Source organism: Oryzias latipes, chromosome 10 (genome assembly GCF_053564925.1).
Source record: "Oryzias latipes strain Hd-rR chromosome 10, Olatipes_Hd-rR_3.1".
Taxonomy (NCBI): Eukaryota; Metazoa; Chordata; class Actinopteri; order Beloniformes; family Adrianichthyidae; genus Oryzias; species Oryzias latipes.
The window spans coordinates 30,193,058-30,219,617 of NC_136246.1; the positions used below are offsets into that span (position 1 = coordinate 30,193,058).

The 26,560-nt window shown below is 39.9% G+C and overlaps 1 protein-coding gene across 3 annotated transcripts in view; it reads right to left on the reverse strand.

Moving 5' to 3' along the window:
- Window positions 1–2,134: 2,134 nt before the first annotated feature.
- nrg2b (neuregulin 2b) overlaps window positions 2,135–26,560 on the reverse strand; it is a 73,103-nt gene continuing 48,677 nt past the window's right edge. Inside the window, exons 6-12 of one of the 3 annotated variants that reach the window (XM_020706774.3) lie at window positions 22,833–22,856; window positions 18,550–18,652; window positions 16,257–16,383; window positions 14,416–14,543; window positions 11,832–12,047; window positions 8,301–8,484; window positions 2,135–7,238 (exon numbers count right to left, since the gene is read on the reverse strand). In XM_020706774.3, the coding sequence (XP_020562433.1) occupies window positions 6,759–7,238; window positions 8,301–8,484; window positions 11,832–12,047; window positions 14,416–14,543; window positions 16,257–16,383; window positions 18,550–18,652; window positions 22,833–22,856 (1,262 nt within the window). In that variant the 3' untranslated portion in view covers window positions 2,135–6,758. Of the gene's footprint in view, window positions 7,239–8,300; window positions 8,485–11,831; window positions 12,048–14,415; window positions 14,544–16,256; window positions 16,384–18,549; window positions 18,653–22,832; window positions 22,857–23,207; window positions 23,232–26,560 lie in introns of all 3 variants that reach the window. The other 2 variants (XM_020706775.3, XM_011480503.4) reach the window with 2 other exon arrangements.

The following is a 26,560-nucleotide window of genomic DNA, read 5'->3' on the forward strand; positions in this document are numbered from 1 at the left end:
TGCTTTTTACAAAAGAAAACAACATTGACACGAAAGGTGGTAATTAGCTGTTTTAAGGTAAATTTGTGAATTATTGGGGGCATTTCTTTTGTCCTGAGACTGGTGGGGGGGGGGGGGGGGATCAATCAAGCTTCATTCAGGTTCTGCTTGTCTTGTAACAAAGACATCAGATTAAAACCTGTTAAACCTACAAACTATATTGATTTTGGCTCCAACAATGGACGGGCAGGCTGGATGCTGCCTTCACCCAGCAGTGGCTGGGATAGGCTCCAGCATCCTGTGACCCTAAAAGGGATTAAGTGGGTTTGGAAAATAAATGGATGATCTGTTTTTAACCCCATGACACCTAAATTTATCTCCAGTTATGAAAATAACAATTATATTTTGGTTTCATGTAGATGCTAAATGAAGGTCATTTTGGAGCCAAAGTAGTTTAATGATTTTCTTTTAGCATCAATAAGGGTCAAGGGGTTAAAAAATATATACTTTGGCTTCTGCTTACCTGTTTGTAATTGACCTGCAGCAACATACAGCAGCGCTTTGTCTGCAGACATGAAAAGGAAATGCACATATTTACTCACGGCAGGGCTGGTAAGTGACGTTTAGAGAAATATCCAACTAAATTATCTGATCTAGGAGAAATGCAGATGCGAGAGGATGTAAAATCAAAACAGGCAGGACCCTACAGATGCAAAACCTGCACGAAAAGGTCATAAATATGAGGGTTTTCATGCAAAACTGTTAAAGACTCACTCCATTTAATAAATGGCGTTTTTAACATGTGCTTGTAGTATTTTCCTCATGATAGATGACATGTGTATAACAAAATTGCATTTCGGAGCATTTCTTTATTAAAATAGTTGTGAATCAGGAGCAGACGACAAAATGCCGTTTGAAAAAGACCATATTCTTTATATAGAAAAAACACTGGGCAAGCTCCGTTCTGATTGCATCCACTTGTATCAGAGTAGATCCATGTTCGTCTTTGTTTTCCTTGTCTGAGCTGCAGAAACTATGCAAAAAGTAGTCTATTTAACGCGCATGAAGTATACTTAGTGCATACTAACAGTGAAGCAGTATACTTGAAGCTTTACAGTTGTTGTTCACCTTTCGACATATCCCTTCAGAGGGTCGCCCCAGAGAATCAGATTCCACTGATTCGCACAGGTTTTTGGGATTTTTACGCTGGATGCCCTTCCTGACACAACCCTGTATTTCTTCCGGGCTGTGGACCAGCACAGGAAGTGACTACAAAGTTAGGCAGAAGCGTGAAGGGTCTTATCCAAGGATCTAGACTGGATGTGTTCAACCCCCCCCGGGAAACAAACCCTGGTTTCTCATGCACCGATTTCAGACACAGCCAACTGAGCCCTCCAGCCGCTACTTATAAACCTAAAATGTTCCAATTTAGTGTTTAGAGGTATTCAGTTAGTATTCTCTCAACACTACGCCTACACGGTCTATAGTATACTGTACTTGCTATACTTACGTCTATACTCAAGTATACTTAATAAAATAAACTTTAAGCGGACAACTTTTTGCCAAGATTCTTCTAGAAATCAAACCAGGCCTTTAGGTTTTGGATAAAATGTTTGTACTGTATTTTTCAGAGTATAAGTTGCATTGTTTTGTACATATTTTAGGCAGTGGTAGGACTTATACTCAGGTGCGACTTATATGTAATTAAAAATAAATACATAGCAACAATCACTAGAGGGCACTGTAGGTGTGTGCATCAGTATTTGCTGACAAAGGAGAAAAAATTAAAGTGCTGTATTAGTGATTTGAAGTGATATAAAGAATTTGGTTGACTTGTTAGTTAGCATGTTCCTAATGCTATGGTTATTTGAATAATTGTTAGTAAGTTGTGCTAATGTACTAGATTCCTCCTGTGGGTTTGATACATTTCTCCAAAACCTTTTCGTGAATACTTTTTTTTAATGCTTTTTTTTAGTTGCTGCAACATATACTCCAGGGTAACTTATAGTCCGAAAAATAATGTAATCATGAATACTGGGAACTTTTTTTAATGATTTGTCATAAGATGATTGGATTGGATCTTTAACAAAACAGAAAACTTACTATCTGCAAACAAGAAAGTCAGTTTAAAAAAAAAACAAAGACGACAGGACTGTTCTGAATTGGTAGGAATAAAGTTTTATTTTTCCATATGAAGGGGTGGTTCGTAGATTTTTCTTCGTCTTCTTACAAGTAGTATGTTTTTGTTTTTTGTTGGGGGGATAAAACTTGCAAATAATTTTCTAGCATATTCCAAGAATGGTGGACATGATAAGAAGGGGATTTATTGCTGAATGTTTAAAATGAAGACACATTTTTTCAATTTATTATCATTATTATTATTTTCACCGAGTGGAAAAACAATTTGCTTGCTCCATGCACTCCAACTACCAGTAACCACTAGGACATGCAGGGGGGAGGGAGGGTCATGGGGTGAGAGGAGGAGGAGGAGGAGGAGGAGGAGGAGGAGAGGGTAGAGAGGGGGTAAAAAAGACAAACTTCTTGAAAAATCATACGGTTCGTGTGTGCATGTCAGTGTATGAATGACCATGAATGCAACAGGTGAGTAGAAAGTGCAGGTGGAAGAGAAAGAGGGCAGGATCATAAACAACTGGACTATCTCTAGAAGCACACTATCCTCACTTTAGATTTTTCCACATTGCAAAATCCCAGATTGATTACAGTGATAAGATAAGACAGAACTAGGCAGCTCTTTGGGCCAAGTACCCAAACGCTTTTCTATGTTTTTAATACAATTGCCCCTTGATTTCAAGGGGACGTCTTGCCGATTTTAAGATACTTTCTATACGAGTGATCCATGCATCGCCTGTGTGAAAAAGAAAGCAACTCTAAACTTGAAAAAGGACACGTCTTTTTTTTTTCTTCTCCTTATCGGACACAGTATTTTCCTCAGTGAGCTGGAAGGGTCTCTAAAGGTTTGACAGGGTTCCCTCGTGTTGGCGTGCTGTGTGGCGCACTCCAGGTGGGACTTTAGAGTCACCCGCTGGCTGTTTTCAAAGATCCGAAGAAAACGAGGAGGTCACGAGGATGAAGGAGGGGGTACAGCAACAGATCGTTCAGTCATCACGACAAAGAAAGACATTGAACAATAAAGAAATAAGTACAGTAATCTGATTCCTTTTTTTTTTCCAACACCATCATTTGAACCAAAAAAGTAAAACCTGGAAATGTGCTCTTTTTGCTCCGGTTCTGTTCCCCTGATGAAGCTGTGCCTTCATTAGTGCCACTGGAGGATTCCTGGTGTCCAACATTGGGACACCGAGTAGAATAAAGAGAAATCGTGTCTTCCATGATATAACTGTGGGCAAATATTTCTCTATTTATTTCCTGTTTTTGGGTCAAAATAGAATAAAAATGATCCAACTGTAGCAGGTCTTAGTAATAAGCAAATGCGACCTCTGATCGTTGTTTTGCTCTTTTCCTCGTTTATTTAACAAACTCTTGAAAGAAAATATTACTTCATACCTCAATAACTCACAACACTTCTTAACTAGCTTTGATTCCAGCTAAAATATTTAGCATTTTTATGTGAAACTGCTTTAGCTCTGAGAAGTTCCTGTATGTTTATATGTGTGTATTTCTTTAATTGTTTCATTTCATTCAGCGCATCGAGGGAAAAGTGAAATGTTGCATCCCGACTGCATCCCGACTACATATGAACGACAGAATACTAAAATTGTAATTCCAGCAGATTCTGAAGTGGAGAAAAGCAGCTTAACGCTGTTGTGCAAAACTTTACGGTAGTGACATGTCAACGCAATCAACATTAATCAAATAAATATTTAAAGAGTTAAGGTAAGTCAAACTGCGTGTTATCTAGGTGTCGATAGCAACATCTCCAGAGTTAAAAGGTTCTGGGGGTTTTTTCTGCACCAAAACCCTGAACTGCACCAGGGTTCACTTGCAAGTAAACTGAGACCCTCAGTTGGACCAGAATTTGCACATCAGGTTCCGCACTAGAACTCAGGTAGACTGCCAAATGAAAAAAACTAATTCGCTAATAATTTAGTAAGGCATAAGTTTTATTATTTCAGCAGGGAATTGGTTTTAGACCCCTCAAAACCTGAGAATTGAGGGATCTCAGTTTACTTGCAAACAAATCCTGGTGCAGTTTAGGGTCTTGGTGCAGGGAAAACCACGGCACGATGGTTTGTTTTCTGCTAACCACTGCAGTGCACCACCGTGCAGTGGTTAGAGGTCTTGCCATACAGCAAGAAAGTCCCCGGTTCAAATCCCGGCTGGGGATGTGAAAACTCACGTGCATACGTGGGTTTTCTCCGGGGACTCAGGCTTCCTCCCACCGTCCAAAAACATGCTTCATAGGTTCATTGGTTACTCTAACTTGTATTCATAGGTGTGAAAGTGAGTGTGCATTGGTGTGTTATTGTGGCTTTAAAACCAAAACGCAACATTGAATTAAATTGTGGGAAAAGTGAATCTTTGCATCCCTCCTTCATATGTTTGGCTTAGTACAAGCCAAATGCGAGACTTTTTTTCATTGCTATTTGCTTATTATTAAAATAAAAAAGGATTTTTCTGTCATTTTACTTGATGTTTTGTAATACACAAATCATGTATCAAACCGAAACAAAACTGTGACCCAAAAACTAAGGTTTGAACCAAATTGTGACGAAAGGGAATCGTACTTAACACTGCCACCAAAGCTCTGGTGTTAAAGGGTTAAACTATGTGAATCTCAACTGCACATTTCCATTGAAAATGGTTGAAAAAGGTCTGTAAAAGGTTGTGAGGATGTGTAGGCAATTGCTGTTTTTTTCCTTCCTGGACAGTGATTATTTTGGGCAATACTGCCCCCAAACGAGCATCTGTTGTAACTACAGAGGTTTGGTCCGTTAGTAACATTGGGAGTTGGGTCATCTAGACCCACTAGACAGTGCTCTGAACCTTTTTTCTTCAATGATTTGTGATCTTCACTGTTGTCCATGGATTACATGAAATCTTTCCACCTTTATCCACCTTTGTCATGGTAGGGAGAACACGTCAATGTAAGGGTGGGGTCATCTCAGATAGCACAAGGGTTAAACAGCACTTAACGTAAGTAAAGGAGCAAAGAGGAATTAATTGCCTCAACACTGTACTACTATAAAGCTGCTTTTCACCGCTTCAGAATCTGTTGCAGTAAGGTTATTTGTGTGAACAGCCGAATAGTTACGGTAATTCAAAGATCATAAAGGATTAATTATAACTTTTAATTCTACGGCGTGAAGGTTTTGAGTTTTGCCCGGGTTTAAGTTTTTACTTTTTGATGCTCTAAATACATCACTACACTTAAAAACTGTGGCATACTGTTGAGGTTGCATTTGCATAATACAAGACGTACAATGAACAACCATCAGATTACTCCCCCCCCCCCCAAGTTTGATACTTTTAACTAAAAAGTTATGACACTAACTTTTCCCCACGACTAATGTAATATTTGGGGGGAGTGGGGAGGGATTCCTGGCGAGACCCGAAGGTTTGGCTGATGCACATTTTCCCTGGCTCACATAAAAATCCTCCAAAACTTCAGCTTTAATGATCAGAGCCGTGGTTTAAAGCAACAGACGGAGTGGCGGTGGTGGCCCTGGCCCCGGGGACCGAACCGGGACTGAAACGAGGAACTCTTTTGGCTGTGATGTGATGGGAAAGTCCTGAGACACAGTGCGGCTTCTAAGCTGCTGGCATAGGAAACGGGGGGACCAGGCAGTCCACGGGAGGCCAGAGTCAGGCTGGATTACAACTGGAGTGGTTGGATTCGGTTTGGATTAGCAGCTCCCTGACCAGCGACTGCTCACGGAGGGAGCTTCTTACAGTGCAGTGGAGCTTTTCTGGCAGCGAGACGATTGGTGGGAGGAACATGTCGTACAAACAAGAGACCAAACCCAACAAGGTGAACACAGGCGCCATCCAAATGAGGCTGCATGAGGTGTACGGACAGTCTACAGGCACACACAGACACTGCGACCACCACCAATGTAAAGGCAGCACCCTGAACTCACACACACACACACATACACACACAGGAAACTGAATTCACCTTCCCTCAAAGCTTCCTGAACGCGCTCCACAGAAATGGCCCCTGACGGGCAGCGGACATTTTTGGACCCGTTTCCGTCTGGTTCCTTCAGAAGCTAAACGTCCCTGTGAAACAAACGCATCGCACTCATGTAAACAGACACCTTTTACACAGGAGGAATCCATATTGCATGATGACATAATCAGATCACAGTTCAAAAAGAGGAAGATCCCAAACCAGAGAAAAAAAACAAACAATCCAAAGCAAAAAGGAAGGAAGAGGGTTGGTCTCTATAAAAACGAGGAGTCTTTATAAGAAAGGCTACAAAAACTCAATGGGACCTCCGACTTCAGCATACAGCAAAAGGCACCACAATATTATTCTAGTTATCTAACTTGTGAAAAAATTGGCACGTAATTCTCTTATTTTTTCATCCCTCATAATGCTGTAAATCAAAAAACTTTACATATAAATATCCCCCCAATATAAAAAAAGTCTTCGCTGTTAGCTAGTAGACAATTTTTGCTGAAATGAAAATAAATATTTCATTTGTTTAGAATATCTGTCTGTTATACAAAATAAAAATATTTCTCCTAGGTGCAGGTTTCTAGTCCTCTGGTTGTGTGTTGGAAGAAGGGGAGTGAGTAAAGGTTGACGGGGTGGCAGGTGTCTGAGTGGCTGTCAGAAGGGGCGGGGCTAAGTCCTAAAGGGGCATGTTGTCAGCCTTGGAGCGTTGCGACTGCGAGCCGCGCCCCTGCTCGTTGCTGCGCGTCCCAGGCCGACTCAGCCCGCGGTGAGTCCGTGTGTCCACGCCAGTTGACGTGCGTAGACCCGAGGCGGATAGGGGGGGGTCCAGGTTCATGTTCTGCATACTAAGAAAGGGCGTGCTCTCTCCGTGAGCATCTTCCTCCTCGTCCTCCTCGTCCTCCTCGTCCTCCGACTGACTAAAACTCTGTGAACTGTAGTCTCGTAGCCCCGCGGAACGCTGGGAAATGTGTCCGTTGAGGCGGTTTCGGCGTGGGCGGCGCCGACTCCTGATAGGCTCCCGTGAAGAGGCGTACTCCTGCGTCGTCTCGTAGGCCTCATCATCGGGCAGACGGTAGGGGCTGGACGGTAGACTCCCCGTGCTCTCTGTCAGGTAACTTCGGCGCGCACGCCGGGGCTGCCTGTACAAACTTCCATCCTGAAACAGAGACGGAGGTTATTTTTGAAACTCTTTATTCCACTTCACTGGATCTGTCAGTAGAGAAGGGACTTGAACGACTCGGACCTGAGTGTCATCTAAATAGGACGTGCCTTGCCTTCTTGATCTTTAGGACTTGACATCAAGGCTAGCCTATTTTTGTTTTTACCTCTAAAGTTACGTTTACATCGCCCTCGGCGATATGAAAAGTCTGAGCAGATGGGTTTCTCAGGCTTCCACGTTCAAATCTCTTGCATGCATCCATAAGTATGGGCTCTATTAAGACCGTTTTTAAAATGCACGTCCACTGAACACGCGTTGAAAGTTAAACCGGATCAAACTTTGACCAATCAGGGACTCAGATCTGGTTTTAATTCACAAACCAGATCTGAAAATTGATCATGAAGCAGAATTGAATCATTGTGGTTTGTGCCCGGATGGGCCACGTCTTTCAAAATCGAAACAGAGCTGTGAAAGAAAAGATTTGCAAGACTTCTACCACTTCCTCATCCAGACGCCAAGCCTCTTCTTACTGTGGGTGGCACACATGTGCTAGTACCAGGTTGCAACAGTCCAGTGTGAACACCAGGGGCTGAATGTGCAATCAAGAACCTGCCAGTTTTTAAAAAATCCATGTTTTAGTCCTTTTATGCAGCTCTGACCAGCTTTATTACACTTTTTTTTCCCCTTTGTAAATAAACTGCCTAAAATTACAAGGGAAAACCATCAAAATAAATGCATTCTGTTTTCTTTGAAGGGATAAAAGAGAAAACAACAATATTTATCATTTTGTGTCATATTTAAAGTGTTAATATACACCGTTTTTTAGGCTTACGATACATTAAATTGTAATTCATGTGAAGATTTTTTTATACCTTTGAGTATAAAAGTTATAGATCTGGAAGAAAATCTTGCCAAAGACAAAAGATCAAACCAAGAGAGAAACCTAAAGTCACAAACTCGTGAGTCTCTATCTCTAATAGTCAGAATTCACATTCATGGGTCTGTGTGACACAAACCAGCCGGAGTGAACCTGTTTTCCGTCCTGAATGAGCTACGTACGTCTGGGCATCTGAGCAGCGGCTGGTTGTCGTCTCTGTGATAGGCGGCAGCGGCAGGAGGAAGGGAGAGGGCGTGGCTTGTGTTGGGCGAGGTGATCTGGAAGATGGGCACCTGGGGCGGCAGCGGGGGGTAGTGAAATTCAACAGGCGACAGCCGCGCCGGCGTGGTCAGCGCGGAAACATATCTGAACGACAAGAGTAAACAGTCAGAGCAAATCGAAACAGAAAAAAAAGCTTCTTGTTTTTTTAGCACCTTGGAAGTGTTTTGGTTTACCAGCTTTAGGTACTTCGACACAATCTTTGACTGTTTTTTCAATTTTCTGCACATATTTTTTACATCACAATATTTAGTTAAATTTGCTTTAAGATATAATGTATTAGAGCAGACTAAAGGTTGGAAGTGAAAAGAAGAAAACCCAGCCTTTTGCTGTTAAATAAGCATAGAAGTTTTGGTGTTTTTTTTTTATTTTTTTACACCAAAACCAGGAAAGATTCCATGTTTTGTCTTTAAAAAAACAAGCTCCTTCTTTGACTCCAAACCGTTTTTTTCTGTTTTTGTCTGCATCTCTCATCTGCCGTTTTCTTCCAGATGAAGTTTGAGGCAAACATTATGACAGTTTCCCTTCCACCGACTCAGATGAGAGTGATACCTGAGCCACACCTCATGCTGAAGCCTCCATATAGGAATTGTTTGTTTAGAACGTCCCACAAATGCTTTAAGCTGAGATTTGGGATGTTTGGAGGACACTGTTGATGTCCTCAGTTGTTTGGTTGGTGGTAGAGCACCTTATTGCTCTGAAATAGACTAATCTCATCAGCATTTCCATGAAAACTGATCAGCAAAAATGCCAAAGGTTTCCTCTTGTTTGCCATCTTCCCATTAGGCATCCTGGGGTTCCTCAGATAAGTATATCTTGCATTTTTATGTTGTGATCCAGTTCCAGGTGGTGTTTTTAGCAGTGGACAGAGGTCAGATTGGACGATTTGACGAGTCTGTAAAGTTTCTATCAGAAGTAGCGTCAAAATAACACGACCCTGTTCTCCTTTCACCTGAACCATCACCACAGTTGTGGTTCTGCAGGTGTTCCAACCCGCAAACCAAATCCTCAAAATGTGGCTCCTTAAAACTCTCAAACGACCTGCTGCCAACATCAACTTTGACAACAAAACTATTTTAAATATTTCCCACACACTCACAGGTGACAGGATTATAGTGCTACAGCTCAAGTGGAGTTCAGATCACATATATTTATGTATAAAAGCTAAACAATATGCAGTTTTCAGAAACCCTACAGGAAAATCTAATATATTCTTTGTGCATTTCCTATGTCCATTTTTGTTCCATTGTGGTTGAACCTGATAAAAGACAAATTTGGACTTTTCTCCAGTCCTTTCAGAACCATATCATTCAAAACCGAAACTCCATTAAGAATTAAAATGAATACAAAATATAAATTTAGCACCACAAGAGCTAAAGGACGCAGGAAAACAAATGTGTTGTATTTAGTTACAGGAAATATTGATGATTCTTTTATTTTATTAACCAAGACAATAAATTACCAGAATTAACATCTCTTTAAATGAAAAAAAAAAGCCCCAACTAGCAAAGTTTCCTGATAAGGTGGAAGCCCTAAGGTAGATGTTGAAATTGTTTAAATCCACCACAAAACCAAAAAAAAAAAAAAAGACCCCCAAACAGCCTACATATTTGAACAAAAAAAGGCTAAAAAGACAAAACAAAAAAACTTTTATATAACTCTGTACGACCAGGTTTATAGGAGAAACAGCAAATAAAGCTTGTAAATGTCAATTTTGTACAGGTGAGCTGTTGCCCCTTTCATAATGTTTAGGTTTTGCCACCAAAAATCCAATCAGAAACGTTTTTGAAACAATACATTTGAAAATATTTGTAGATTTGACACCTAATGGTATTTGAAATGCTTCAAAAATAGTTGATATATCAAATATTAATAAAAGGATGTCCAGGAGTGCAAAGAGAAGTACCTAGTTTATGCTTTAAATAAGGTTTAGCCCTGGAACAAAGTTTAAAAATCATCAATTGCCACCATCAAGCAGAACGGCAGACCCTGTTGTACTACAGAAATCAACAGGATGAAGAAAATGAAAAGATGCTTTATAAACGACACATCATAACAAAAGAAAATTGTGATTATATAGTTTCTTTTATGCATCACATTGGAGATGGAACTGTATTTTCACATTTTAAATAAATCTTAAAAATTGCAAAACTAATCTTTTTGAAAAAATGTGCTTCATAAACTGATGTCTTCTTGAAAAAAAGAAAAAAAACACGGGGGGGGGGGCTAAATTAGACTGATTTTTGAGTCAATATTTGTCATAAATCTACATAAAACTCAGATGTGTGCTACAATCACAGCTACAGCGCCCTCTGTTGACAGAATGAAGTACCAGCCGTAGCAGAAAAGGCTAAACTGAACATAAACGAATAAATGGATGAAAATAAAGTGTGTTCTATGGCTAAAAAAAACTTCTGTAATCAGTGACAGAAACTTGACTGAAAACATTTTATTTAAAAGCTTTAAATGTAAAATAAACTTTCAGTTGAAGCTCTCTTTTTACAATATTTCAAATGGTTTTTTAATGTTTTTCCATTTTTTTCTTGCTTATATATAAACATCTGCATTCACTTATAGAAACTAAAGAAAAAGATTTTTTTTAAAGTTCAAAACTGTAAAGTAAAAGCAAAAAAAACCCCAAGAACTCAAAAAAAGAGAACAACCCCACATTCTTACGGACATTTTGAATATTTATTATCCAAAATCCATTTATTCAATTTAATAATACATCTATATTATGTTTACATGAATATAGGTTAATTATTAATATTCAAAACTGCATCACTATATGGTCACCAACACAGTCTGTTATTATCCCACAGCGACACTTGATGTATAGATTTTGGACTTTAAAATATTTTAGATCTTTTTCATTTCATATTTAAGTTTTATTATTAATTTCTAATCCTGACATTGATATAATCTTTAAAAACATTTTGTTGTGCCTACAACAATACTACGTTTAAACATATTACATCAAAAAGAGGGTAGGACAAATTTTAGACTAAAAAAACTAAAATAAAAGGCAGATTTTTTTTGGTGTTTATAGTTGAAAACGACCTAAACCTGGATTATTTCATCTTCATTTACAGCTGTTGGCCAGTAGGAGTCCCCTCAGCACCCCTACCTCCCATGCCCCTGCCTGCATTGTGGTAAATAAAAGACTGCAAAAGTGCAGGCAGAGGAGTAACATGAAGAGTATTACAGGATGAAGATGAAGGAGGCCACGAAACAAACTATTAGACAAACCATTAATCTTTATGTCCTGAATTAAATGTAGGCCCCATCAATAGCGTTTCACATTAGTGTCAAGGGGAGGGGGCAAGTCTTTCCTGCTTTTAACATTTCAATTGCACTTGTCTGCCACTTGGGGTCGACAAAGAGGAAAAAGCTCCAGTCTGATGAAAGCAAAAAAAAAATGTTTTCCTTCCTACCTGTCACTGTGAGGCGAGTCTCTTAGCGAGTCATAGGAGTCCCCGTACTGCATTCCCGGTCCAGCCACCTCCGCACAGCCCCAGTGGGCCGCCCTCCTCGCCATGCATGCTGGGCTGCTGCACTTACTGGTTCCCACGGAGCTGAAGAGCCCCCCCGACTGGCAGTCTGAGTTCATGCTGTCCGTTCGCTCCATGCTCCACGTTCGCTCCTCGTGTCTGCAAAGCAGCACAAGCCTGAGAGGTTACACCCGGAATCCCAGACGCAGGCCTGAGCGTGTGCAGAAGCGGTTCGGTTCTGACAGCGCTGAGTCTGATCCCAGCGACTGCATTTCCTGCCAAATCGTTTCGCTGCGTTTAAGCAGCCAAAAGATCATCTGTAGCATGATTTAGCACTTTGGTTTAGAAACTGTAAACCAAATAAATCCTAATTTGCAGGGTGACAGCAGCTCAGTGGGTAGAGTGCTCATCTGCCAATTGGGCGGTCAGGGGTTCAATTTCCAGGTTTGGCAGCCAGCGCGTCCTTGGCCAAATCCCCCGATCTCACAATCTACCCAATTGTAAGAAATTTCTACATTGCTTTGAACAAAAGCACCTACAAAATATTGACCAGTGATTTTGAGACAATTCATATTTGTGGCCTCAAAGGCTTCTCACATTTGAAATCCCTGTTTGCTTGGAACACATTGAAATAACAAAGAGAAACCCAACAAAAAACACAAGAAAATCCAGATCAGCCCCAACAGAGAAAGCATCAGGAGCATCGCTTTGATATCAGGAGGGGCTCAGATTTACAGATGATACCTGACTTAAACTCTAAGCTGCACACGTGTCAGGAAACAGAATGTTCTGTAAACACTGGATTGGTTTGTAAACCAGATGTGGGACAAAATTATTGTTTTGCAACTCACAAGTTTGTCTCAGGTGTTTGTCCTCAAGTTCCAGGTCAAGTCCAAGTCCTACCATCGAACGTTTTGAGTCCAACATTCCCACTGAACCCTTTTGGCAGTGGTCTCCAACCTTTTTCCGGCCACTGACCGGTCTAATATCAGACGTTTTCACGGACCGGTTTAAAATCAGCTTAATTTTCACGGACCGGTCTGAACAGCGCCGAAGTTTACGTTTAATATTTTTGAGCTTTAATTTTTCAAATTAAAGTGCTACAACAAGAAATTTAGTTTAAAAAAATCTTTTTTTTTTTTTTTTTACAGATGACAAAGATTCAATGAAACAAAGTTGTTGATTTGTTGTTTCTGATTTGTAAATAATTCAATAAAGGCAACGTTACAGTTTTTCTTCATAGAATACCATTAAAACACAGAAATCAGCCGAGGCTTAGAGCATCTTTCGAGGCAAAACAATTTATCAAATTTTGATTTGACATATATCCTGATTTATTGTGTTTTGTTTTGTTTTAACACAGAGGAACATTTTCTGGGCTAAAGGTTCTTAACATATTCCTCCCTCGCTGTGGGAAATTTCACAAATGTCCCTTTTTAAAAGTTTCCACAAATCAGCAACTTTATTTGACTGATCCTTTGTTCTTTGTAAAATTTTTGCGGCTGGTTAAACTTGACTTAGTGATGAAGATTTTCCCTTTAACGTCAAAGTTAAGGTGTGACGGATAAATGAATTAATTTGTTCATTTTCTAAACCCGATTTGTCCATTTCTGTAGTCTAACCTGGCCACCTCATGGGTGATCCACCAATCGCCGGTCTGACGCACAAATCACACACCCGTGCACACTCCCATTCACACCTAGGGACAATTTAGAGTAGCCAATTAACCTATGAAGCATGTTTTTGGGAGGAAGTCCCTGGAGAAAACCCACATATACAAAGGGAGAACATGCAAACTCCACACAGAAAGGTCCCCCATTGATGTTCTGTTACAAGCCCCCAGGCGGGACTTGAACCACTGTGAGGCAAGAAGAGGCCCCATGGGGGTGCACGCTGCCACAGTCCCTGTGTACTTTCAGGCTTAAAACATTTTGAAATGTTTTTTCTAATTTACACCTGGTTTTTCATTCACTTTAGGCTGATTCTGATTGGGTCCCCTAGGCAACGTGATAGTTTTTACACTTGAACTCATTTCTGCAGATCTTGTTTGACAGATCAACTTCAATGGTTGTCCTGCAATTTGATTGGTTGGATGATTTTGGATCAAACCAACATGAAGCTCAATTGATTGAGAAATTGTGTCGACAACGCACACAGTTGCACACAGACAGAGACACAAAGACGGGGAAAGAGGCCGACAGTGTGTCAACATACTTTGAAATCTCAGTCTTTTGGGGTCACGTTTGAAGTCTTTTTTGAGTCGAAAGGCTCAAGTCCAAGTCAAGTTATTCTCCTGTAAAGTCCAAGTCGAGTCGCGTGTTTTTTTTATATTTTGTCAAGTCGAGTCTAAAGGCATCAATTTGACTTGAGTCTGACTGTAGTCCAAGTCATGTGACCTAAGTCCATCCCTCTGGTAACCACAGCTAAACACCAGAGGATTTTAAATTGCTGACTGAAACTGAATGAAAAGTAACACAGACTTTGTCACAGCGTCTGTGTTACCATGGCGGGTTCTTCTCAGTCATACCTGGAAGCATGTGAGGCGGTGGTGGAGTGGTGAGAGCGGGTTGACATTCGACTGCCTGCATAGTTGCCTGCGCCCTCAGCTCCGTGGCTGATCACACACTCTGTTGTTGGGACGGTCTTGGAGATGTACTGGAAACAAAATAAATAATAATAATAATAAAGAGCAAGGCTGATGTCATCTGACACACAAATGCAGCCTCACACACAGAGACATCTCGTGTTTGAGTTTCTACTGTTTCTGGCTGCTCCAACATCTTTCTGTGTGAAAAGATGAGCAAACGTAGAAGGAGCTGATTCCCCTATTTTACTATTAATGACTGTCTGATGGTATTGTGAACATTGTGGTGGAAAATTCCTATTTTTAGGTCACTGATATTTAATTAAAAGGACAGGTTTGTCTGGTGCGAGCAGCTGCTGTAAGGGTTGAAGGAAATTACAAACTTCTTTTCAATGAAAAAAGAAAAACGTTACATTCACGGCTGGAATCTTGAACGCTCAAAAAAACAACATTTTTTTAAGAGATAAAAATGCAAACTGTTGGAAAATGAGTACAAACTTAAGGGTTGTTTACAGCTTGATCAAAACCCTGGCTATTGTTCCGTTAGCCATTAGTTTCTTTAAAGTCCATCAGCAAAACGTTAGCAGCCCGTCCAGAATCACACAAACTGGGACAATAAAGGTTGAATAAGAACAAATGAACAACTGTTTTCCAGAAATAAATTCCTCATTTGCATCACTCATGAGTCTGAATAGATTTAAATAGTGTTTTCTGATTTCCAAGTATTTTATTCCTTCTTGGCTTGTTTTCTGAGGTTATTTTGTATCTAAAAATCTTTTATTTTTTAAATAATTTTATAATTCATAATCAATGATTCGTAAAACTAGAGGATCTATAAATAATGACTAGTTTTAATTAAGTTAAAAAGTTTAACCTGGTACATTTTTTTACTCGTATGCTCCTTCCTCCCTTTCTCGTCCCCTGCAGAAGCTGCAGCTGTTGATTCTAGTACATAAAATCTGAATTTATAACATGATCCCCTTTCTACCCTGTGTTGAAACATTGTTTTCAGAAAATGGTTACATGTTTTGTTTAATTCAGGTTGAAATTTACATTAAACATCGAGTAAATCTTGGATTCCATGTCTATAAATGCATTTACTCCTTTTTTAAGAGTTGCTTAAGGTACTTAAATGTTTTCAAACTAAACTAAAGTTGCTAAAAGTACTTTGTTTGACACTGTCTTAGCTTTCATTCATTCATCTTCTTGACTGTTTTTCCCTTTCGGGGTCACTGGGTTGCCGGAGCCTATCCCGGCCACTTGGGCATAGGCAAGGGATGCCCTGGACTGGTCGCCAGTCTGTCGCAGGGTGGAATATCCTCAATCACACATCCATTCACTCTCACAGTCACACCTATGGACAATTTAGAGTTGCCAATCAACCTATGAAGCATGTTTTTGGACGGTGGGAGGAAGCTGGAGATCCCGGAGAAAACCCACGCATGCACGGGAGAACATGCAAACTCCACACAGACACCATTGATGTTGTGTTTTTCATGTCCCCCAGCCGGGACTTGAACCGGGGGCCTTCTTGCTGTGAGGCAAGAGCGCTTACCACTGCGCCACCGTGCAGCCCCCTGTCTTAGCATTTCCATTAAAAAAGAAAACTCTCTTTTTAATTATAAGTTCTCTTTAAAATGCTTTTGTCTGGGAAATTTGCTAAATGTTCAGCCTAAGTTTGGTTAAAGGACGTGTTCTCTTCCAGAAGCAGAGGCTGGCTCTGTCTGCTGTTTTCTTAATCTTTGGGATGAGCTCCACATGAGGGCCGCTGGTTTCTGACTCACATCCACCATGGGGATCTCCTCGTGACCGGGCCCGGGGTGGTTTGGCCCGTTTGCCAACATGCGATTTGGCTGCTCCACACACTGGTTCTGGTTCTGGTGTAGATGATTTTGGATCTGTCTCTGCTTCCTGAAGGAGTCAAAGGCACAAAGAAAAAGTAAGAAATCAGAAAAAACAATCCAAGTAGAAACTTATTACTGACTTTTCTTGAGTGTTTAGTGAGAATATTTAGTTTTCCTTTAACTTCTTCACCTTTGACTGATAGTTTTTCTTCTAAACATTATTCTAGCTTTTAGAGATATAATAAAAGCGTGTTAAAAATTTAACCTATTAGAAAATTTGTTATTAAAAAAAACTCAGGATATTTGGAAATAATGTTTAACTTATAAAAAACTAGATGTTTCAAGGACTAGTTAGACAGACCATCAAACAACAAAGAATAGAAAATTGTTGTTTGAATGAACTATAGGAATGAAGACGCTACAATAAAATCAGAGTGTTGTAGAAATGCGTTCACATGACCTGCTCCAGCCACAATTTGGGATTTTCTAACTTTAATTGTGGCTAAAAAGTGGATTCCAATGGTTACATTTGGTGAAGCAAAGATGTGGATAAAAAGGGGAAAGAAGATAAATCTCATAGGAAAATAGTTAATCACTGACTACATACCAACTCAATTAAAACTTATTCCTGAATAGTTCAATATTCATATCAATTACCACTGTACTTATGCAAATAAATGTTTTCCATTGTATTTGTTCGGCACAGCTAAATTAAAGCTAAATTTTAACACCTTTATTCTGAATATTAGCTGTGAAACTTTTATTTTGAAAGCAGTTTTTGTGCTTCCTGCTTCGTTCGTCTGTGAAAGTGATAATTGCCGTGTCCAAAAAAATAAACTAGAGATTGCAAAAGAGAAAAAAACAAGTTTCTCTTTAGTTTTATGATTTACAATCCAACTTGTACCAACATTCAACTTCACCCTTTTTTTAGTTTTAGTTTTTTTTTCTTCTAAAAAATAATTGTAAGATCTAAGCTGTAAAAATGTGCAAATCCAGGACTTTAGAGGAAAACCCCAAAACACAATCATGAAGTTAAGACTAGGGATGTCCTGATCAGAGTCATTTGATTAGAGTATCTGCCAATACCGAGTCCTGATCCCATACTTTTGTAAGCCTCTTTGATCATTTAACACTTAAACAGAGCACTTTTGTGACATAGCTTCAACAATCAAGCAAAAACTATTACTAGTTACCTATTAACTAGTAAAAATAGTTGATAATTGGTCATGTGAGAAAGTTTGGTGACTGCTGCTTTCAGATCTTCAGAGTTTTTGAAATCTTTTGATTATATGTGATCCCCCACATGAAAAATTCCAAATAACATAAAGATTACTTTTTTTCCCCTCAAAGTGTTGTTGTAGTATAAATATGATGATGAGAGTTCATGACTAGGTCATAGCAAAGCAACCATTTATACATTTCAGTTATTGTTAAGAGATCATGGCTTTGTTTTTTTAGATGACTTTTTCCTGGAGCTTGCACTTTGTAGACAGTCCCTTGGCAGCCGTCTCTCCATTTAATTATCATCAAAAAGTAAAGTAAAAAAAGAAATTGATATATATTTATTTTAAATACCTCTGTAGGTTGTTACGTTGAGATAAACTATAGAGACACTTGACTTTAATTTTAAACATTTTAAAAGAGTTATTGAGCCCAGATTGAGTCTGAATATCTCGCTGACTTTATTAAACTGTTGCGTTTTACACCAATTTAATGTTGAGATCCGTTCTTGATATGCAGACTTCGACTAGGGTCTTTACTTGAAACAATGAGCTTAAAAAATATACAGCGCTTTTCAAAAATAATAATTAAATAAATATCCAATCCCAGATTAGGATATAACATCTGATTCCGATTGAGTCTGAAACTACGTGATCAGGAGGCCCCTAGTTAAGACTGCAGGGTTCAACAAGGGAGCCCCAAAAGCAAACCCGGGTTTATGTTTGGCTAAAATATTATGTGTTAGTCAAATTAGCTTTCAGGTTCATGGATCTGCAGATGTGTTGGCTCCACCAACACAAATTAAAGTAATAAAAACACACCCATCCTATTTTTGTCACTTTTGCAGATTCTTTAATATGACATCTACTGTTTTTCTCCGCCTCACAGCATCTGTGCCAGAGCAGCTAATTAAATGTGTTTTTCTTTTTCCAGAAGGTTAACCTGAAGGTTTAAAGTCCTTCATAAATGGGGGTTGGTGGGGGGGTTATTGATCTCTCGTTCAAAGACATACTTGGTTTTGCAGTAGGCCACCACACACACGATGCCAACCACTAACAACGCCACACAGATGCCCGTGATCGTCAACACCCGCTTCTGGTAAAGCTCCTCTGCTTCTGTGGAGGCAAACAAAAGCAGACACACACATATTCCAATGCACACACACATACATTCATGCAAAAAAAAAGACAAACACACACACACACACACACACACACAAACATCCAGCATGAGCGCCGCTCCATTGAAGGCAACTGCAGTAACAGTTCTGTCATTATCTGCTGCCATTATTTTCCTCTGTGCTGTCTGTACAAGCTGTTCTCTGATGTACCACATGAACTCTGACTGTCTTCTTACATCACACAGAATTCCTTCTATAGTTTCTCTGGTAAATCTACATCCTAACAGCCTCCTGCTCTGTCCCTGAACAGCTGTATTCACGGTGGCCATGGAGATGTGATGCTTCGGAGGAGGAGGGATGGGACCGCATGCCACAGTATGGATGGAATAAACTAAAGACAAGCTGCACGTGAGGGTAAAAAAAAATACCAACACCAAAAAAAAAAAAAAACGCAACTTCAAGTGTTCACATCACAGTGGCCTGCATGGGAGCCAGATTCAACCAGGAAGTTAGAAAGATTACCACAGCTGTCATAATCGTTTTTTGTTTTTTTTTACTATATGCTTCCTATTATAGGCGCTATTTTTAAACCCTGAAAATGGATTTCATTTTAATTCACTGGGTGTTGTAAATCTGCCGCATTTAAGGGTACATTAAAAGGTATAAGTTCAAGTTTTTACGTGCATTTATACTCAAATTAAACAGCAGCCTGACACCTGGCTGACTGGAGGTTATTCTGTACTCTAAAATTAGCGTATTTAAGTCTGAGAAAGCCTCCCCCCCTCCCCCGAGGTGAAGCTACAGCGTACTAATGCAGAGCCCCCTCCTCACGGATGTAAATCCCACTGACATACGCGACATCCGGCTTTTTCCTCCACAGCGGAAGATCTGCATTCAGTCCCGAGCGTAATGAGTCGGCATTAGTCACAGATAATTGCGCACTCCAGCTTCCACCTGTATTGATGTAAACATAGCACCCAAGCGGGTGCTGAACTGTGGGATAAAAACCCACCGCGGCCCTACAAGAAGTTTTAATGCTTTGATTTTTTAAATTAAAAAAACACAAATCAGTCTCTTTGCATCAACATTTTTGGGTCTGCATTCTGTTGGAAGACTTTACTAGATTTATGGGAAAAAAAAGAAAAAGAATTATTGTGGGAAGGTTAACTGTAGGAATTTCATTGGTATTTTTTTAATAATTTTTTTTTATTTCTTGTTCTGTAATTTGCTGAGTTGAGGCCAGAGACACTAATTGTCTTTCACCTCTCGGTATAATGACAACAAAGAACCTTGAACCCTTCTTTCAACAGAATTTAAGTCATTTTTTAAAGGTTTTATCTTAAAGTTCCACTCTGATCATCTTTAGAGCTATTTTCAAAGCATTCCCAGTGGTCTCTTAATTATGCTAGGACATAGTTCCTGCAGAGCGGCAGCAGTAGTTCATTAGACATTCACCTCTGAGTTGTGGGCGGGGCTGTAGGTGCAGACCAAACCCCCTTATGGAGAAGAGAAGGGAGCTTGTGGCTCAACCAGCATGTCACAAATACGCTCTTTTTCAAACGGCATTTTTATGTCTGCCCCTGATTCACAATAATTTGAATAAAGAAATACTTACAAAAGCAATTCTAAGCTGATTTTTTTAAATATATGTCCTCCATTATCAGATAAATGACAGTAGAACCTGTTAAAAACACAATTTTCATCGGAGTAGGTCTTTAACTGAAAGTAAACTTTGATAGGTGTCATTCATATTACTATGAATTTGAAAAGGATCTGACATGGGGAAATTGTTTTAAGGGAAAGTTGCTAAGTCACATTTAAGGGGTACAACTCCTAAACTGCTGATGAACCTTTGAGTGAACTCAAAGGTTCTGAAGCGGCGTGGCTCTGACGCTGTGGCGTTATCTTCCTCTGCGAGGCGGTCTAAATTTGCGGCTCGCTGTGGTGGAACGCTCTCTTTCCGGAAGAACAGCGAGCACAACTGCACGATGAAAGGGGGCACGGCAATGAGCAGAACGTGAGGGGGAAATCAGAGAAAAGGGGGGCAGTGGAGGGGAAGGAGGACAAGGAGGAAACACAAAGACAACGAGGAGAAAAGAAAGGAGCTGAGAGGCGGCCGGGGGGTGGGGGTGGGGGTGGTGGGGGCATGTCAGGAGGAAACCTATGGGAGAAACAGGACCCTCAAGAACCAAAGATGGCCGGAATTTGCCCCCTTATCTACTAACTGGATTAAAGAGGTCCTTGAATTGTTAGTTTCAGCCAAATGAGCAGCCCCCCCAAGGCTAGCAACAACCTTTGAATGTCCTGAAGTTAAAATAAAAGCGTCTAACACATCGAGTTTGACTTTCATGCTTAAAAGGGGTTTAAAAGTCGGTTCTCTGCAGTCTGATCGCTTATAAAAAGCATAATCAAATAAATTTGTAAATCCCGTCTGCTCCCACACACAGCTCCTGAATTGGGGGGGGGGGGGGGGGGGGGTCTCTAAATAAAGGGCCTCTGCAGGGAATGACAAGCCTACCAGAGCTTTGGCCCGGCATTGTGTGCGTGTCACAGGGTACAAGGATACAGAATGGCGAGGCGGAACTGGACGACAACCTGGCTGGCTCAGTGAGGCCAGAAGTAATTGTGATTTAGGACAGGCAGGCTCTCCACTCTGACATTGAGCCAACGGAGGGCGTAATAATAAAGACAGCCTATGCCGTCCAGGCTTTTGCTCTTTGTTTTTTTTTGTTTTTTTGGCATGCTCTGCAAATGTACTCACAGCCTGGACTTATATAACAGGCAGCTAACTAAAATCAGGTGATGAACCAAACAAAAAAAATATACTTAGTTTCTTTTTTTTACAATTTTAAAAAACCTCCTTATAAGCAGATTTCACTTTTTCTCCAAACCCCATCCCTTCCCAGTAAATTTGGTTTTCTTCATTGCCTGCATTTCTACAGCTGTTAAGGTAAGAAAAGGAACACATGCAGAGATAGGAGGTTAAGCCTTAGTCACATGCCCCCAGCGGGGAGTTGGCCCATATGGGCCCATAGAGGATTGTAGAGGGGAGTGACCACAACGTACGATCGCCGTACGTGTCGTAACTATCGTGAAGTATTTGTAGGGCTAATGGAAGCTGTTTGAAGCCCTTACGCCACACTCTAGTCATCTACGCTAGGTAATAAACGTGCATTCTGAAACGCGCTTCCATCATATGGTGTTCACAATGGACGAGCAGGGAGGAGCGTTTTCTTCTGTTTCTCTTTCTTTCGTTTACTACCGCATGTCCGCCGCCTACAGTTGGAAGAGACTTGGTGTGAAATGTTGAAACGGTGCATATCTCCAAAATCGCGCTCCTGGCTTTTTCCTTTCGCAGCTCTTTTCCGATATAGAAATGAATTGGTATCATAGAATTCCGGCTTGCCACAAACCGCAATTATTCATTACTCCTCCACGATCAATTATTGCCACTTCCGGGAATCAAAAGGGACGCCATCCATACGTCACTATGAAATCTGAGTCCATCTCTGGTCAAAGTTCCGCCTGGTTTGACTTTCGACGTTCGTTCAATGGCCGTGCGCTTTGTACGAAGAGCACGAAACTTGTCATAGAAACTTACGCCGTGATGCGTGAACGCAAGAGTTTTGAACATGAAAGACCAAAACGCGCATATACCCACATGTAGGTTGACTTTTGCTTGGAAGTGGTCGCTTGACTGCGTGTTGCTGAGGGTAGTGTAAACAAAGCTTAACGGTCAGGCTGCAAGCAAGGAGCAGGGAAATATCTCACACTTTTCATGTGAACTGCAATTCGCACAGTCCACAGGATTTCACCTTTTATGTGTTTTACATGTGTTTGCTATAGCATGCCCGCAGAAAAAATGTGTATGAGTATTTTTGCTATATGGGCTCACCAAGTGGTCTACAACCTTGACATTTTGAGCAGGCCACCTAGGGCCCCATACAGGTTTGCCCGTTTTTTGCACGCAGACAGCCTGTATTCACCCGTTAGGGCAGTTGTGACTAAGGCTTAAGGAGTCTTAAGTCCAGGTTAGTGAGCAGTAGAAGAGGAGGGACAGATTGAGAGAGACCCAGCTACTGGCTTCAGAAAAAGGATGGCACAATAATGTGTGATTGTGAGAGGACTTTGGCAAACCATTTAAGCACAGCAAAATGAATAATAATGTTCCATACCCATAAATTCAATTTTGAGAAGCTCTGCCAGCGCAGAAAGTTGTCATGGCAAAAAGAAAGAGACACAGGGTCAGGTGTAATGTCCACTTTGGAGAGCTATGTCCTTGTCCTGTATGTGCTGAACCAGGGTACAAGGTAATTAGTGCCATCAGTCATGGTGATTGACAGCTGTACCGTCTAGTAACAGACAGACAACTCAGACAGCCTCAGCTCTGTGACCCCAGTAAAGGCGGGGAAGAACAACAACTCTGAACTTAACGGAAATAAGAGGAAACAAACAGAAAAATAAACCCAAAGGTACTAACATGCAGGCAGGAGAGGCATGCAGAGATAGACACGGTCAAAGACAGCAAGACAAAAAGCCACATCACTTACTGCTATATTTACTAGACCTCATTTCTGGAGTAAACAACATTGGACAGAAATATAGAAACAAAACAAACAAACAAAAAAAAACCAGGGAAACAAAAGATAAAAAGCAGTGAGTTACTGTCAAACATAAAAACACACTACAGTTAATGAGGTTGGCACAGCAAATGGGGGCGGGTGCTTTGACTCATTTGACGAATGGCAAGTTTGTGCCTTTGTATCGATTGCAGAAAACCTCTTGTATAGCACTTTGCTACACTACTGCTTTGTACGGCTATTATAACCCTTCATGTAATTTACAGGCAAATCCCAATTTTCATTGCTTTGCATGCATTACTGCCAAAAAACAGAGAGGGACTTCTTTCCAACCAAAATAATACGCTTGTTTTTGTGTTATTTTTTTAAATCAACACAGTGCAAAATAAAACCACGTTGACACACTACAGCACGTAGACACAACTTGATGTTGGAGTCAAACAGGAATGAACATTACATAAAGCAAGAAGTCATAACTGCTCAGCACTGAAGTTTGGAGGAGCAGCTAAACAAGCAACATGGCATGAAGCAAGACTGTTTAATGTCTGGAAACAGGAGGAAGTGGGTCATAATCATCCCTCTGTTTTGGCTCTGCATGATTGCTTGGACAGCGATGAAAGAATGGCAGTAGAAACGAGGGACGTAGCCAAACACAAAAGGGATCTTTTAACTGTTAATTCTTTATGCAAAACTCTTGGCTTCTCTTTTTGTTTCTTGTCTCAAGATGCCAACAGTCAACAGATCTTTATATATTTTTTTCACTTTCACTGTCCATGCAATCACTGAAGAGTGACAAAACACACCCCATTTGCATCATTGTAATTTCAAAGCAAAATACAACATTTTGGGAAATCAACTTATTTGCCTTTTTTTCCCCCTCAAAACCCAAAAGGGAATTATGTTGAAAACAGGACATTTTAGGAACATTTTGAACTTCCTGTGTGTTTTCAAACACATTTTTGTGTTTTTGTTTTTGCATGTAAATCAACAGGGTCCCTTCTGTGCTAAAGCTTTCATAGAAACACAGAAGACAGTTAAATATCATCTGTTACTGCTGATGTATCAATGACCCTGGTGTGTATCTAAGCAATGCTTTATGATGCTTTATTAGCTACAGGCTACATTGATTTGAGCCAAAAAAAAGCAACTATAAATCCTACTGTTATTAGCATTTCAATTTATAATTATTGTATGTTACTGAAAACAATTCTAAAAAAAGAAGAGTAAATTCCAAGACCAACAATGTATTTATGAAAGGGCCTATATTGTGCAAAATCAATTTTGTGAGCCTTTAAGTGAATTATAATGTTCATTCTTCACGAGAAAAAAAACAACCCCAAAGCTGTATTTTTAGAAAACCCTCTGAAAACCTGCACTTTAAGCACCAGCCCTCCCAATCGAGCAGGTTCTTCACATTTATAAGTATGAAAGCGAAGAACAGCCCCTTCCAGGAAGAGTCTGTGCGGCCAGCTCCGCCCCCAGGCTAACACACACACCCACTTACTCAGTGGAGCTAGCGGTGATCGGCTAAGCACTTTCATTTTATACGAATGATATGCTCATCCATCTTTGCAAAAGTTTGGATGTTGTTTGTTTTCGTAAGGAAAAGGCAGACACGCCGCCGAGGCCGACTCTGGGTTGACGTCATGAAATGGGCGGCACTTCCAGGTAGGAAAATGATCTGCAATAATAACTTACATTTAAAAAAAAAAAACGTGTTCTTTTTTGTGCCAAAGCTAATATATAAAAGGCTTAAGAATAGCATAAAATAGGCCCTTTCCACTATGTTGGGTGTATAGTGGTCCCTCGTTAATCATGGGAGTTACGTTCTTAAATAAACCAAATCTGCGATCAAGTCATCTTTATTTTTACAATTATTCTAGATGTTTTAAAGCAGACTACACACTTAATACAATATTCTCAGACAGATATTAACATTTTGACATTTTTCTCTCTTGTTTTAACTCTCAGAGTTCAAACCTTTGTAGTAAAAAAAGTTCATTTTTATAGAGTACAATCAAAGATATGCTATCAATTGAAGATTTATGGGATTTCGGTAAGGTGAACGCATTTTATAATGTATAGGAGACGTAGCATAAGGAGATTGATTGACAATGGTCTACAGCCAATCAGGCTGGAGAACACAATGCTCTCTAAAAAAGAAAAGAAAAGGATGCAAAATTTGTCCTAAAAATACGCAAATCTGCGAAAGATGAACCACGTTATAGCGAGAGTCAACTGTACTTTTAAAGCAGAAGACTTGCTAACATAATGCTAACTGTATTTTAATAATTTAGCATTGACAATTTATTTGTTGCACAACAACACAGCTTAACCCTCATAAATCACCAACACGGTGATTTATGATGGTTGCACCTATGCTTTTATTGGATGGGTGTTTCAGCAGGAATAGCCTAAAATGACAACAGGAACAGTTTTGGTCAAATAATGTTTGAGCTAAGAGTGTTCTTGTTTTACATTTTGATACAGCAATTCCATAAGAAAAAACATATATTTAATAATAAGGAATGTTTGCAGTGTTGTATATTTACATGCAAGTGTGCAAACAAAAACATTATGTTGACATACGGGAATCTCATTTGTTAGTTTAGCTTAGCATTTACAGTCAAAGTAAAATTTTGTAATCCTAAACGGTTTGATTAAATCATTAACTAGTTAGTGAAAAACAAGCATTAAATTCAAGAAATACATTATATTCTAACTTGACTTTTTACTGCACTGAGTTTAGCTCAATAGGTGCTAGCTTTGTATTTATTTGCTATAACCTAAAAAGGACAAACTATTTGTTTTCAAGGCAGCAAATAAGGTCACTTCCCAAAATGCTAAAATGTTCCATTTATTGAACAACCATTCTTTTTGATAAGAGAATATAAAAATACATCTGTGAACACAAGAAGACTGAATATTAAAAGTACCATCAAAACATGCTATGAGGTGAATGTTATTTTATGATCCACAGTAACTTTAACAAAAAAACTGTGTGCAGCTTTGCATTTTTATTGTAACTTAGGCAAGGACCTTTTCTGTTGTTCTGATCTCCTTGAATTCAGTCAAATTACCAAAGACTGCTATGAAAACTCAATACTGAGCCGGAGTTTAAGCGTATTATATCTTTCAATGTCTTATTCTTGCCAAATCGCTCGTAATTTCTTCTTAGACCACTTGTTCTTCATTTAATGAACAAGTGGTCTGATCAATGAAAAAAATAAAGGCCCGTACACACCGGGACGAATATTCGCCAGGCGTTATTCACCAGCGTTTTTTGCCACGTTTTTTGTGTTCACACCCAGGCGATTTTCGCT